The 16,054-nt window shown below is 36.3% G+C and overlaps 2 protein-coding genes across 4 annotated transcripts in view; one reads left to right on the top strand and one right to left on the bottom strand.

Annotated features, from left to right (window-relative positions):
• The window catches only part of NAA25 (N-alpha-acetyltransferase 25, NatB auxiliary subunit), a 74,887-nt gene that overhangs the window by 14,982 nt on the left and 43,851 nt on the right, over window positions 1–16,054 (top strand). For 2 of the 3 annotated variants that reach the window (XM_057525985.1, XM_057525984.1), the window contains exons 4-11: window positions 955–1,073; window positions 5,905–5,979; window positions 7,095–7,202; window positions 7,573–7,651; window positions 11,283–11,394; window positions 12,197–12,286; window positions 13,356–13,525; window positions 15,699–15,811. In XM_057525985.1, the coding sequence (XP_057381968.1) occupies window positions 955–1,073; window positions 5,905–5,979; window positions 7,095–7,202; window positions 7,573–7,651; window positions 11,283–11,394; window positions 12,197–12,286; window positions 13,356–13,525; window positions 15,699–15,811 (866 nt within the window). The remainder of the gene's footprint in view (window positions 1–954; window positions 1,074–5,904; window positions 5,980–7,094; window positions 7,203–7,572; window positions 7,652–11,282; window positions 11,395–12,196; window positions 12,287–13,355; window positions 13,526–15,698; window positions 15,812–16,054) is intronic. The other variant, XM_057525986.1, reaches the window with a different exon arrangement.
• LOC103006930 (60S ribosomal protein L22-like) lies at window positions 8,962–9,291 on the bottom strand. Its single transcript, XM_057525988.1, has one exon. The coding sequence runs from the start codon at window positions 9,289–9,291 to the stop codon at window positions 8,962–8,964; it is 330 nt and encodes a 109-aa protein (XP_057381971.1).

Below are 16,054 nucleotides of genomic sequence, written 5' to 3'. Positions count from 1 at the left end.
TCATTGGTATTCTTAGACTTAAAAAATTTTGCCATCAAGCCATCATGTTGTACTCCTAAAAATATACAGCTTTTGTCAATTGTTTCTCAGTAAAACTGGAAAAAATAAAATAAAATTTTTGCCAACCTAGCAGGCAGAAAATGTTATTTTATAGTTCAGTTTTGTGTTTCATTCTTATAAAAGATAAAACTTAAGAGTTGAGGTATTATATCTGATTATTTAGGGATTATGTTGATTTAGGGGTATGGATTCTCTCCCAGCGTTTCAAAAAAATAATTATCTATCCTACAAGTATTGGTTGAATGTTTTTCTATGACAAGTATTGTATCAGAGTCAAAGATGAAAGGTATTCTTTGCTTTCATGTTACTCATAGTCTATGAGGAAACATAGATCAGTAGATAGTATGTTGCATTATGTATTAATAAATTGTATAAGAGCGTTATTTAAAAGATTTAAAGATGGCAGAAGGAAGCAGTGATCAAACTGGGATGGAGGAGCAAAGATCGTGTTCAAGGAAGGATTACATTTGAACTGGGTCTTGGATGATGTTCACTCAGTAGAAAAGAGAGGAAAGGGGGATCCAGGCAGAGGGAACACTGTTAAAGTCATGGAGGTCTGATACAACACAGGGAATCTAGTGGAACTACAAGTAGTTTGATGTAGCTAGAGCATGAAGTGCAGGAGGGAAGAGTTTGGAAGAAGGCAGAAAGGCTAGATAGATCCTGGAGGGTCTTGTTCATTGTAAACGTCATGGGAAGGTCTGACCTATTCCATGCTTCATCGGAAAACACCTAAGCAAGGTAAGAGTAATGAGCAGATGAGGCAAAGCAAATACTTTCTTCTTCCTTAATGATAGGAGACATCTATTTCCTCCAAATAGGAAAAAAATTAAATGCTGTTAAGATTTGTTATACTTCAGTAATTAAAGAAAATTCTATATCTCTTTGTTTTAGCGGAGTTAGTCACAAAACTTTATGAGGCAGCTGTGAAGAAAGTTCCCAATAGTGAGGAATATCACTCTCACCTCTTCATGGCCTATGCCAGAGTGGGCGAATACAAGAAAATGCAACAGGTAACTTGATGCCCAAACCTCCTGGGCTGCAGGATTTTCTATTAATGTGGTTTAACTGCAGTGGTATGTGTGTCTGCATGTGTGTGTTTGCATATATGTGTAGAAGTGGATCTATGTATTTGTGTGTGGAGATCAGCCAGTTATTTTTTGTGTGTGTTTTAAAGATGAACAATTATTCAAGTTCTTTAAATGTTTTCTTTGGGAAATGTGATTGTTCCTTTGTGGCCTGATGGTATGTTTTGTTTGGTTCTGGTAAGTTGGCTGCAGATTGTCTCACTGCATCAGATTGCTGTTATATTTTCAGAAAATGGGCAGAAATCCTAGAGCAAAAAATGAACAGACTATAGAAGGATTAACTGTAAAAGTTTACATCTATTTTGTAAATTTAACTGTTTATATAGCCTGCTAAGATTTTTAAATCCATGGGGGGAAAATCCCTATTGCTTGGAATGCTTGTTTGTTTGTTTTTTTTTTCTGGATGCAGCTTATCTGCCAGTTAGCACATTTTAGGTGCTCCTTGTATACATGTGAAGGAGCCTCATTTGGATACATTTGGACTAATAGGTGCATAAAACTGATATCCCAGAGAAATGAAATTTGCACTCTTAAGCTCATAAAGGGTTATGATGTCAAGCTAGACTTTTTAAAGAAATGCTTTGTTTGTGGGTATAATATGTTCGGAAGGCTGAGCTTTCCTACTTGGATTTTTATTTTGTCTTGTTTACTTGAAATATCAAACTATAACAATAGACAGGTAGACCAGGGAGGGTGGAAGATACTATATTAAGATAAACCCTTTCTCTTTCAAATCAATTTTTGTATTTGCTTATGTAAGTTTTTAAATTGGAAGAGTTTTTTTTGGCCCAAATGTAATTCTTTGAAGAAATTTTATCATTATTTTATTTATTGTTGGAGTATTGATATGTTCTCAGGAAAAATATTCACAGATTATAATTTTTCTTTTATTGTAAAATGGGTATATATTTTTTAAATTGGCAACACTAACATATATACATATAAATCCTTAGTATCATTTTTACTTCTAGGAATATGTTTTTTGTTTTTTGTTTTTTAATTTATTTAATTTATTTATTTTTAGCTGCGTTGGGTCTCCATTGCAGTGCACGGGCTTCATACTGAGGTGGCTTCTCTTGTTGCGGAGCACGGGCTCTAGGCACGCGGGCTTCAGTAGTTGTGGCGCACAGGCTTAGTTGCTCCATGGCATGTGGGATCTTCCCGGACCAGGGCTCGAACCCATGTCCCCTGCATTGGCAGGTGGATTCTTAACCGCTGAGCCACCAGGGAAACCCCTAGGAATATGTTTTAAGTAAAGTATATTAAATGTACATTAATACAGACATAGTTAAAGAAATTATAGTTCACCTATATGGTAGAAAAAAATGCAACACCCCGCCCCCCCCCAAGTGGTACTGTGTGTCTTTATTTGTTGACATAGAAAGATATTCCCAATATATGTTAATTGAGAAGAGCAGGTTGTAAAATGGCCTTCTCTCACTCCCCTCCCCTCCCCCCTTCCTTATTAAGTATATGTACCGAAATGTTGCCAGGATATAGGGCTGTGGATACTTTCCATCTTAATTTCTGTTCTTTCTTTTTTTTTTTTTTTTTTAAGCATGTGTTAATTTTATGATCCCACGAAATATATTTTTGAAATATATATTATACACACACAAAATAACAAAAAGTACAAGTTCATGCAATAGCAATATTAAGGTAAATTTTGAAAAAGGGAAAAAAATAATCTGCCACTTGAACAGATTATATTTTTGTATGGTTTAACTTTACATGTTGCCAGAGATATATACAATTTTGCATCTTGCTTTTTGGATACATTGCTTTGATGTGGCTTAGTAGTTATGGTTTCCTAATATGTTTTAACCATAGCTTGCTTTTACATTATTTTAGTCTAATATATTGGAAGAATGGAGTCCTCTAGTGTTAAATGTCTTAGAATGGAACGTCTGATTTTTATTGCGAGTGCCTTTGTTGCTGCTTAAGGTAGTTACAGTTCTTAGCTTATATGTATGCTTATTTTGAAAGGGGAATGTCAGTCTGGGGTAATAGGTATTTTATAAATTACATGTTATGTTTCATAAGGGCTCCTGTTTTGTTCACTGCTGAATCCTCACTTCTTATAAGAGCATCTGCATGATAAACGTTTGTTTTTTTTTTGTTTTTTTTTTTTTTAATAAATTTATTTTATTTATTTATTTTTGGCTGTGTTGGGTCTTCGTTGCTGTGTGCGGGCTTTCTCTAGTTGTGGCGAGCGGGGGCTACTCTTCATTGCGGTGCGCAGGCTTCTCATTGCGGTGGCTTCTCTTATTGTGGAGCACGGGCTCTAGGCGCATGGGCTTCAGTAGTTGTGGCACTTGGGCTCAGTAGTTGTGGCTCACAGGCTCTAGAGCGCAGGCTCAGTAGTTGTGGCGCACGAGCTTAGTTGCTCTGCGGCATGTGGGATCTTCCCGGACCAGGGCTCGAACCCGTGTCCCCTGCATTGGCAGGCGGATTCTTAACCACTGCGCCACCAGGGAAGCCCAAACGTTTGTTAAATAAATGAGTGATTTGCATAAACTGGTGGAGGTAGGAGGGAGGGAAGCCAGGGAATCAGAAGATTTAAGGACTTCTGCCCCACAGATCATCTCTGGCAGGTAAATTTAAAACCACCTTGAATAAAGAGTTGCTAGTCATTCATATGGTGACTAGACTTTCCTTTTTCTGTAAGTGACATTCCTATTCTCTGAGTCACCAGTTTGCAGCCATGTTTTTCAAATTTCTCTCTGGTCAAAAGTTTTCTGTAGCAGCAGAATGCTATCACCTATAAGACAGTAAGGTGTGGGCATGAAATTTCTCTTATGTTAAAAGTTCATGTTAATTTAATATTCTATTCCTTTTTATTTCTGTGTGTCATTATAAAAATGTTTTCTTTCCCCAAGTTATCAAATAAAATTGGTTTTCTAACACTTTCCATTTCATTTCTCCAGTTTGGTGTTAAGAGCAGGGACCTCAAGCCCTTCTAGACTCTCCTTCTCATCCTTTATGTCCATTTTGTCTCCAGATCATCTTGATTCTACCTACACAGTGTCTTTGAGGTCTCTCTCTCTCTCTCTTTTTTTTGGCCACGGGGCTTTCGGGATCTTAGTTCCTGGATCAGGGATCGAACCCATGCCCTCAGCAGTGGGAGCTTGGAGTCCTAATCACTGGACTGCCAGGGAATTCCCTGAGGTCTCTTTTTCTATTTGATCTACCTCATCCTGGTTTAGTTCTTCATTGCCTCACCTCTTCTTTCTCCCTATTTTCTTTCTTCACAGTACTGCTAAAATACTCTTCCTAGAAGAGTATAGATTTATACATATCACTCGCTTACTCTGTATAGACTCCTTTTGGAATGTCTTATAACAAAGGTACCTCTGTCTACCTTTTAGCCCTTTTCCCTTCTCCTGCTCTTAATTTTTTGTTTCAGCTAGATGTCCTACTTGTTCTTGTCAACACATGTCTTTTCTTTCTTTAATGTTTTTGTTTAATTACTCATTTTGCTCCTACTTCGAATTGATTCACTCGCTTATCCATTCACCCCAAATAATTGTATTATTTGTATATGTATTCTTTTTTTTTTTTTGCTGTATATGTATTCTTACCCCCCATCTTTGCCTATACACATTCTGTTTCACCTTCAAGGTCCATCTGAAAGACTGCTACTTTGGAGAATGCTCTTACCTACTTTTCCTTAAAAAAAGAAAAAGAAAGGAATAAACAAACTTACTAACCTTGCCTTCCTTGGAAACACCCTAGTGTGGTGTTTTTGTATAGGGTGTTTTTGTTTTTGTTTTCTTTTTTTTTCTTTGGCCGTGCCACTTTGCTTGTGGGATATTATTAGTTCCCTGACCAGGGATCGAACCCAGCCCCCGGCGGTGGAAGTGCCGAGTCCTAACCACTGGACTGCCAGGGAATTCCCTGTATAGGATGTTTATTTTTATTGCCAAGAATATTTTAGTCGTTTGAATATTTGTCTTATCTCTTTCCCTCGCCTTGGGGATCGGGACTCAATCTTTGTATCTTTGGCAGGAATAGACATTTCCTTCCACTTAATAGGGGCTCCATGTATTTTTTCAAGTGGATTGAAGATAGGCAAAAGATTAAAAAATAAAATAGTAACTGTGATAATTAGCTGACAGAGTTCTTAGCATTGATTACTAGTTGGCAATTATGGACAGATTCTCAGTTTTACATGAATAGATCTACTTTGCTCCTTTGTGCCATGTTCCTACTTCTAAGTATTTGCATATTATACATTTCACAATGAGAGGGTTCAGTTCTAATTAATGGTATATTGAAAGAACCTGAATATTTTCCTAACCTAAGAATTATTTTTTGAATTATGTCAGAGTAATTTTATCTGATTTTGAAGTTTAAATATACTGTCTGGATTTCTTTGTTTTACTATAACTGATAAGTGCAATGGCTTCAGTAAAGTTTATTGATATACATTCATAACCCAACTTTTGTTTTTGCTTGGTAGTCTACCAGAACTATATTGGATTGCAGTATTCTCTAGGAACACTGGGCTTCAGTTTGAGAAAATCTGATTCAAAAGGTGAAATATCATTCTTGATGTTGTAAAAATTCACCTTTGGGATTACCTCTATTGTTATCCTATAGAGAACAACCATCAAGTTACTAGGCACTTACAGTAACCAGAATATGTAAACATGTTGCTATTTTCCTAGGAAACTTCTTGCCACATGTCTAGGTCATTAATTACCCTCTGTATGATGTTTTCTAAATTAAGTATTTATGGCTCTCTCTCTTTCAGGCTGGCATGGCTCTATATAAGATTGTCCCCAAAAACCCTTACTACTTTTGGTCTGTGATGAGCTTAATAATGCAAGTGAGTATGGCATTCAGAATGGGATTGAGATTTGTTTTTATTTTTGTATATAGTAATTGTCCTTAATGTGTCCTCTGAACATCTTGGGTAATGTGTTGCAGCGTGTGTCAAATAGGGATGTGACATATTGTCAGTTGATTTTTTTGAGTTGAGGAGTTTTAGTATTCTTTTTGAGTTGATATATTGGTTTATTTATGTGTAGCACAGAGTGTATTTCCCCTGAATCTTAGATCCATTACTGGGTTACTTGATCAAGTATGAGCCTCGAAATGTTTAATATTTTAACTTGAGGTTTGTCTTTAAGGCACTATTGTTGGTTGTTGAACAGATCATTGAACTGGGTGACCTTGTTTCATCACTTCTGCTTTCTGAGCCTCAGTCTGCTCTTTTGCAGAATGGAGATGCTCATCTCCCAGAGCAGCTATAAGTACCAAAATAAGATACTGTGTATGAGAGGATGAGGAGGAAGGAGTTAAAATGTAGCAGTTAAGAACAGAGAGGCTCTGGGTTCAGACAGGTCTGCTTTCAAACATTGGCTTCACCAGGTCTCTTGAGCTGTTGGGGAATCTTTTAACCTTAGTTTAGCTATAAAATAAGCATAATAGCTACCCTGAAAGGTTGTTTTCAGGGGGTAAATGAGCTCTGAGCAGAATCTTTGGCAATGTTAAAATGATTAATATCATGCTAAGGTAACTGTAGCTAATAGTAAGCCATACTATAAATAGAAGGAATTGGCATTTCCCTTATAATATGTGAAGGTCTCAAGAAGACATCTCAAAGGTTTTTGACTCTTCGAATACCTGGTACCCTTTATATATACTAAATAGTATAAACATATCCCCTCTTAACATATTTCTAGAAAAAAATGTATGAATGGCCTAATATTTAAAAGTTAGGTCATATTGTGGAAACATGTATTTCAAGAATGCATAAGATAAGAATCTTTAGTAAAGAAATCTTCTATAAAGCAAACTACTCTCTAATGTATCTTCTTGGCAAGTTCAAATTAGGTCTGATATTTGACATAGTGGGTTGATAATTATGTGCCAGAGTCACAATAATGGTCTGCATGGTAATAATATAAATAGTGCAAACATTTATCTTTTCTCCTTTAGTCTATATCAGCGCAGGATGAAAACCTCTCAAAAACGATGTTTCTGCCCCTTGCTGAGAGAATGGTAGAAAAAATGGTAAAAGAGGACAAGATAGAAGCAGAGGCTGAAGTGAGTAATTTAAGCCCCACTTTGTATTTGCATGTTTTTGATGTTGTTATAATATTACGAACTGTTGCTTTATTCCATTTAGAGAACTGGGTCCTCACTCTTGCCTTTTGTATAAATGTGAAGCTTTGGAACTCCCTAGCCTAGGTATAATGAGTGGAGGAGCTGTTTCTAGCATGTTTCCAGAACGTACTCTCTGCTGAGATATAGACAGGAGAGATACTATGGTCTGATTCTCACTGTTAATTTCATCTTATTTGAAGATATAGTGTTCTTTTCTGTTAGATAGCTTTTTAAAAACATACAAATGACTTATCTTTTTATTATTGAAAAGTTTCAATGGTTGCACTTCTTGTTTGTTTTTTTCTGTAAGGTTGAACTTTATTATATGATCCTAGAACGTTTGGGAAAGTACCAGGAAGCCTTGGATGTCATCAGAGGAAAATTAGGAGGTAATTTTTAGAGTTTTCTTAAAGTTTTTTTTGTTTTGTTTTCCTATTTAAACATGACAAATTTTATTGTGGAAAATTTCTTCCACATACAGAAACAAAGATATAAAGTCTTTAAAAAATCACTTGTGATCATTTTAGATTCTTTCAGGTTTTTCTGTATTTATTTATTTATTTATTTATTTATTTATTTTTTTTGTATTTATTTTTAAAAAATAATTTTTAGTTGAAAATAATTCATGGGGACTTCCCTGGTGGTGCAGTGGTTAAGACTTCGCGTTTACGATGCAGGGGGCCTGGGTTCGATCCCTGGTCAGAGAACTAGATCCTGCATGCCACAATTAAGATCCCACATGCCGCAGCTAAAGATCCCGCATGCTACAATGAAGATCCCACATGCGGCAACGAAGATCCCATGTGCCGCATCTAAGACCCGGCATAGCCGAATGAATGAATGAATGAATGAAAATAATTCATGGATTCAGAAAATTCAAGGAGTATGATTTTACCCCAGATCTCCAACCCTCTGCCCTCTACATCCTTCTCCAGTTACCTGTTCTGTATATCCTTCTAAAGTAGTATCTTTCCCCTCCCCCTTCCCTTTTTTTGTTTTTGGGGTCCTAAGTTTTATTCAAGAACTCATACAAAATATTCCAGATAATTGAGTTTTGTTTTGTTTTGTTTTGTTTTTGATGTGGACCATTTTTTTTGAAGTCTTTTTTGTATTTGTTACAACATTGCTTCTGCTTTATGTTTTGGTTTTTTGGCCATGAGGCATGTGGGATCTTAGTTACCTGACCTGGGATCAAACCTGTACCCCCTGCATTGGAAGGTGAAGTCTTAACCACTGGACCGCCAGGGAGGTCCCCAGATAATTGAGTTTTAATCCTCATCTTCCTCCTCTTCTTCATCTTTTTTTTTTTTTTTTAATAAATTTATTTATTTATTTATTTTTGGCTGCTTTGGGTCCTCATTGCTGCACGCGGGCTTTCTCTAGTTGCAGCGAGCTGGGGCTACTCTTCGTTGCAGTGCGTGGGCTTCTCATTGCGGTGGCTTCTCGTTGTGGAGCATGGGCTCTAGGTGTGCGGGCTTCAGTAGTTGTGGCACGTGGGCTTCAGTAGTTGTTGCTCGCGGGCTGTAGAGTGCAGGCTCAGTAGTTGTGGTGCACGGCTTAGTTGCTCCGCGGCATGTGGAATCTTCCCGGACCAGGGCTCAAACCCATGTCCCCTGCATTGGCAGGCGGATTCTTAACCACTGCGCCACCAGGGAAGCCCCTCTTCTTCACCTTGAGTAGTCTGAAAGTAATGCAGTTCTTAACTTTCTTTGCTGTTAGCAACTACGCGTAACCAATCACATAAGTTATTCTTCTTCAAATATTTTTTGGTGAGATATTTCAAATACCTTTTGGAAAAAGCCACCTCAGAAGTTACAGTAATCTTGCTTTTGCTTCTTTCGTTTGTTACAACACCTCCACCAAGATTCCCAGATTTTCCATTCACTTTGATTCTCTCCTGAAGAAACTGCTCAAAATTGGCAGCATCCATAATTCTACCTTCTGCAGGATGGGTACAGTCTAGAGTAAACTTCAGGACCTGCTTCTTTTTTTTGCCTCCCTTCACCACAAACTTTTTCCCGGGTGCCATGGTGGCAGCGGAGGCAGAAAGGGGCCCCCTACTTTTTTAAACCACAATTGAGAACATACTATACCTTGACCCTAAGAGTAATCTTACTCAGCACAATGTTCTTATTAAATATTTTTTTTCTTTAAAATTTTTAAATGTTTATTCTGTCTGTCCTATGAAGGCATTTGAGTTTGTGACCTTTGCTCTGCATACTCTTAGACCCATTGTTTTTTTACCTAAACAGTGTGTCTTAGAGATATACCTCACTACCTCACTCTCTTTAATGGCTGCCCAATGTTCCATAGTATAAACGTAGACAGTTTACTACATAGCTCATCCTTGAGGGGTATTTAGGCTATTTGCAAGGAACATCTTTGCTATAAGCCAAATTGCCCTCTAAGAGGCTACAGTGTGCATTTCCACCAGCTGTATTTGCTATTAGATTGTAAGACGGCCTGTTTCTTTGCATATTTACCCACCTATGTTATCAAAATGTTAGATCAAACTTTTAAAAAAATATTTATTTATTTATTTATTTGGCTGGGCCGTGTCTTCGTTGCCATATGCTGGATCTTCCTTGCCGCATGCGGGATCTTTAGTTGTGGCATGTGAACTCTTAGTTGCGTCACATGGGCTCTAGTTTCCTGACCAGGGATCAAACCCGGGCCCCTTGTATTGGGAGTGTGGAGTCTTAGCCACTGGCCCACCAGGGAAGTCCCATATCAAACCTTTTATGTTTTTCAATGAGATAGGTAAAACATACCTTACAGTTTTTATTTAGTTATGAGGGAGGATAATTATTTCTTCATTTATTTAAAAGCCATTAATATTTTCTTTTTCTCTGAGCTGCTTTTTCTTATCCTTTTCCTATTTCTAAAAATTTGGTTAATCTGCTTATTGATTTGCAAGAGTACTTTACATGTTAAAGAAGTTAGCTCTTTTCCATTGTTGTGAAAATACTTCCTCCTTTGTTGTTGGAAAACTGATTTGTATGAACTTCATAGATAGCGTTAACTATTCCCTTATTTTTGGACACCTATGAGATTTTGGTTCCTAAATATTTACACATCTTTGATTTCCTTAGGAGAAATTCGTGGGAATGCAGTTATCGTTTTGACAACCCTGTTTTTTTAATCGTGCCTTTATGGTTATTGGGAGTAACTAACTGTAGATGAGTAGCCTCAGAACTCTCATTAGGTCCAGCCATTAAAAAGACTTTGTTTTTTACAAGTATGTATATCCTTTACTAGACTTTGTGCTATCACAAAACTGTAATAGTAACTGAGTTAACTACTTTAATTATATAAAATGTAGGAAGAGTTTTGTTTTTATTTTTATTTTTAATGTTACTTTCTAACTTCAGCCTCCTTGCAGGTGGGTACAAGTCAACTTTCTGTTTTTATTCAGTTAGGTTGTAGTTGTATGGATAATTACAATTTAGATTCTCTATAGAAAATTCATAATGTAATTGTTGGCATCCTTAATCTGCTAAACCATTCTAAAAGGACGGGGCATATCTAATTTGTTCAGAAATATAGTCCTAGTTTTTTTGTTCCCAGCTGTTGGAAGAGTTTGATTCATCTCTGTTCTTTTTTTATCTTCCTCATAACATCTCCCCTTTCTCATCTCATTCCAGTCCAAGCTTATTCAGTGTTTTGGAAGTGTATGGATGGTCTGTCTATGGTCTAAATATATCAGGTCTAAATATACCAGTCCTTAGATGCTGTTGGGATTTTATGTGTATCCCACATACTAGATCCTCAACTCAAGACATTCTGGATCCTTGTATTTTACAAAAGAAAAGGATTAAAAAGTTTAGTATCAGAAATATACGATTTTTCTTTTCAGGAAAGTAATCTTTAGTGAGATAGTAGTTTGTACCTAATAGTGGTCCCATTTTCTAAGAGAGTGAATAAGAAAATGTGACAGTTTCCTTCTTGTATATGGATTTTGTTCTGGTTTCTGAGCAGAAATGAAACCAGCTTACCAACTTTTATAACTTTTAATTGTAGAGAAGTTAACAAGTGAGATTCAGAGTCGGGAAAATAAATGCATGGCTATGTACAAGAAGCTGAGCAGGTGGCCAGAGTGCAATGCCCTTTCTCGGCGCCTCTTACTGAAAAAGTAAGTAGATGCTTCTTTTTGGACTATGAGACTGGAGTGGGGCTTTCAGGTCTCACCATTGATTTTTTTGGTCTATATCTTTTGAGATTTCTGGGCATAAAGTGAAATCTTTTAGTTGTGTGTTCTGGATATTTTTTTAACGTTTTTAATGAGCCTTCATCTTTCAATAAAGAGGTGTAATGGAACTTATGCCACCAGGGTGCTAAGTATTCAGAATGAATGCTGAAAAGTCATTAATTTGTCAAACTCAATATTGGTCTAAAAGAGAGAGCCTCCCCTTAGCCCCCCTAGAAAGCACTAATGTGGGGAGTTTTCTGTTAAGAATATTAGTTTTTTATTAAGGGCTGCATGAACTTTTTTTTTTTTTTTTTTTTAATTTATTTTGGCTGCGCCAGGTCTTATTTGCGGCACGTGGGATCTTTGTTGTGGCAGGCAGACTTCTTAGTTGCAGCAGGCAGACTTCTTAGTTGCGGCATCCCGACTAGGGATTGAACCGGGCCCCCTGCATTGGGAGTGCGGAGTCTCATCCACTGGGCCACCAGGGAAGTCCTGAAAATATTAGTTTTTTAGACCTGGTCATTTTATTGAAGGAAAGAGTAGTTTCTTGAAAATGTTTGACTTTGAAAATGCCTCTGGAGTTGTTGCCCTTTTAGGGCTGTAGAAGAAACCCAGAGGGAAGGTTGGGCTTCTCCTAGTAAAGACTAAAATATAACTTAGAAAATAAGTTGAATAACATGGTTCCTCAGGCAGATTTGTCACAACTTGGGTTTAATCCTGTGTGCACCATTCAATCTGATTTTAGCTCAGATGACTGGCAGTTCTATCTGACTTATTTCGATTCTGTCTTTCGACTGATTGAAGAAGCCTGGACTCCTCCTGCTGAAGGTGAACAGTAAGTTGTCTTCTTTCCTGAATTACAACACTTTTTAGTATGGTGTAGCAAAATGATTTCATTGTAAGCCTAATTGAATTCTCTTTTTCTGTCTCAATAATGTATCTCTTTCAAAGCAAGACTTTTTCCATTTTTAAATTTTAAAATAAATACGTGTTCATTGTAAAAATCTTAAATTAGTACAGAAATGTATGGTGTGGAAAGTGTTAGTTCCTAGTTTTCCTATCATCCCAGGATGATTTTTTTCTTTTTCCAGTTTTATTGAGATGTAATTGACACAGAAATAACTCTTGATAACAGTTTGGTGTCTCCCAGATTTATTTGGAAAAGACAGTTTGGTGTCTTTTCTTCCGATTTATTTATATTATGCATATACTAACATAATTATTCTTATTTAACATAAGAATGCAATTATGTTATGTGTAATGGTTTACAACTTCGTATTTCACCCCCTAAAGTGTATCTTGGGCATCTTTCCATATATGGTGCATACAGATCTGATTAATTCTTTTTAATGACTTAAGAAAACTCCATTTTAGAAATGTACCAAATTCATTTAATCTGTCTGCTGTTGATAGATACTTGTATTGTTGCTGATTCCTGTTTTGGGGGCTATTACAGACAATAGCACAATAAATATAAATGGGCTCTTTTAAAAAAGTGAATAACAAAATAGGATTTATGATACCAATTATGAACTGAGGCTTACTTTATAATATTAAGTAAGTCATCTAATTTTTCTCAGCCTCATTTTTCTAGCAATAAAATTTACTTATGTTTTTAATTAGGTAATATTTTATATATGCAAAATTATTCATTCTTTAAGAAAGAGGTAGAGGTCGTTAGTCACTCTGCAATAATCAAATGCCAAAATTGGGAGGAATCATATGCCATGTTAACTGTCAGAATATGCTCATATTTCTCTTTTATTCTAATTTGTGTTGTTTTATAATTATCAAAGTACTTTCTGTTATTTTTCATTTGTTTCTTGAAATCAATTTGGCTTGACTTTAAGTTTTAGGATGGACAATAGAGGCACAAAATACCTTTTTCATGTGTTTATACCTAGCTCTTTAGAAGGAGAAGTACATTATTCTGCAGAAGAGGCTGTGAGATTTATAGAAGATCGGATAACAGAAGAATCTAAAAGTTCTCGCCATCTCCGAGGACCACATCTAGCTAAACTGGAGCTGATTAGACGTTTACGACGTCAAGGTTTTAATGATGAGTACAAACTGGGTAAGAAGCTGTAATGATATTTGGGAACCCTGGAGAAGATACAGGGATGCCCTCAGTACCCAAGTGCAGTATCTATTCTCTGAAGCCTACAGTGATAAAGTTGTGTTTGAGAAGCAAATGTCTTCATAACCTAAAAATATTAACTAATGAATGGATCACTTATAAAATTAGCCCTCAATCACACGTGCAGCCCGGCTTAACTTTAGCATCTCTCCCTATTCCATCAGTCTTTGTCAGGCGTTCTTTTGCTGACCCAGCAATAATGTCAAAATCAATTTCAAAGTAAATAGCCAGTTTTATAAAAGTTTCAGGATTTCAAGAAGTGAATGAAAGGTTTCTTGAAAATCTACTCTAAGCACTCACAAAACCATTGACGAAATAACATCTGGCAGAGTTAGAGCAGTTAAAGAGCAGTTAACAGTTGAGGAGAAAATTTATTAGGACAATGACAAGATGGGAGAGAAGTATGATTTGGATAGTAAAGCATTAAGAGAGGCCTTCAGGAAATTTGATGAAGCCCTTAGAGGTTTTTGTAAAATGGTTCTTTCTGAGCTTACTGCATAAGAAATAAATGTTGTCATATTGTACTAATTCACAGTTTTATGGGGAAAAAAGCACCACTCCCCCCAAAATCAGTAATTCTTTGCTCATACTAAGAATTAGCTTTAGTTTTAATTATACCCTAAATTATTTAAGTTTAAGAGAATAAACTTTAAAATTTTTTTAGTTTCATTTTTTTAAGATAAAGCTCCAAAGAAACCTTTTTTTCCCACTCATCATTATAGAAATTTAGTTCTCATTAAAAGTTGATTAACTTTAAGGAGGTTTTTTTAGGGACCAGTTGTCCTGAGATGATGAACATTTCTCAATACCTAAAACCTATCCTAGAACATCTTTGTCCATTTTAATCATGTAATTAATGTTCTTTGCAGCTCATTCTAAAATTAACTGTGGCTATCTCTCTGTCATTCCCTATGTAGATTATTCACAACCAATTTTGAATTCCATGTTGACTTCTTTCTTTGGGTCTACCTCAGTCACTTTAGTTGGTGTTTGTTTCAGAATTGCAAAGGAAAATTTTTATGTGACCTTCAGCAAAATATTGTTAAAGTATATTGCAAAGAATTGCTTTCTTAAGATTTCCCTGATGGTCCAGTGGTTAGGACACCGTGCTTCCACTGCAGGGGGCCTGGGTTCGATCCTTGGTCGGGGAACTAGGATCCCACAACCCGCCTGATGTGGCCAAAAAAAAAAAGAGTTGCTTTCTTTCCAAAGCTGGATATAAACCTATTTGGATCTGCTTTCACACTTCCTATATTCATCCCCTGTCTTTCTCTTCTCTCTCACCAGCCTGAATCTTACAAATTGGTGAATCTTACAAATTTGTCTCCACACACAAAAAAATTTTTTTTCTTTTTTTTTTACCAGACCAGTGGGTGATTCTTAGTCTCTTTTGGATCACAGAGGCCTGTGAGAATCTGATTAAAGCCATGGAATCTCTGTTCCCAGAAATGTGTGAGCAGGACCAAGACCTAAAATCTTACAGAGACCTTGTTAAAAATCTCTGCTTCCTAAGTCTAGTCCAATTTGAGAGTATTTTACTTTTATTATTTTTATTTTTAATTTGAGGAAAAATAAAATGAACTGGTAGCTTTCTGCATATCCAGGTTTAAATTTTCCATAGTGAGTGACTTTGGAGTTATTGGCCCGTGGCTCTTCCCATTTATTTTCTCTTCTGTTGGCGTGCCTGTTAACAAACACTACCTTTCATTTAGTTAACATATATTTAATATTTGTTAAGTAGTTCAGGAACTGTTGTGGAGAAAAGCATGTTTGTTTAATGTTTGCATATAAACTTAAGTCTTTATTTAAACTTCAATGAAAACTTTTAAACTATTTAAACTTTAATTGAATGAAAAACTTCACATTTCCTCAGTGTAATAACAGGTAAACTGAGTTTGCAAGAGTCAACTCCTTTTTAGTATTTATTTTTAAACTGGCAAGCTATCTTCCGGCCCTCATTGTCATCCTCATTCTCATTCAAGCAAAATTTTCATTTAATTGAAATAAATGTTTTTCAAGTCAGACTTCTCACTTAAATTAGAGATTGCTTCAGTCCATGAATAATTTAGTGATATTTCCCCCCCCCCCCCCCCCCCCCGCTCTCTCTTAGGTGATCCAGAAGAATTAATGTTCCAGTATTTTAAAAAGTTTGGGGATAAACCTTGTTGTTTCACAGACCTCAAGGTGTTTGTTGACCTCTTGCCTGCTACACAGTGTACAAAAGTAAGCAGAGTTCTGTTGGGTACCTGTATTTATTGCAACTAGGTTAAGTGTTTGGGTTTCCTTTCTAAAATGGGTGAAAGTGGTGAACATGAGATATCAAGATATTGCTCTATCAAGCCAAGTAGTCTAGGTGCTATCAGATTAAAGGCATGATTTCTTGTAAAGTTGAGCCGCAATGAGAATAAGCCCCTGGTAGATAATTGGATTCTTCTGTTCTGTGTGTGTGTGTGTATGTATGTATGT

This window comes from Balaenoptera acutorostrata, chromosome 13 (genome assembly GCF_949987535.1).
Source record: "Balaenoptera acutorostrata chromosome 13, mBalAcu1.1, whole genome shotgun sequence".
Lineage (NCBI taxonomy): Eukaryota > Metazoa > Chordata > Mammalia > Artiodactyla > Balaenopteridae > Balaenoptera > Balaenoptera acutorostrata.
The sequence above is the reverse complement of the archived record's forward strand: the minus strand, read 5'-3'. Positions and strand labels throughout refer to the sequence as shown.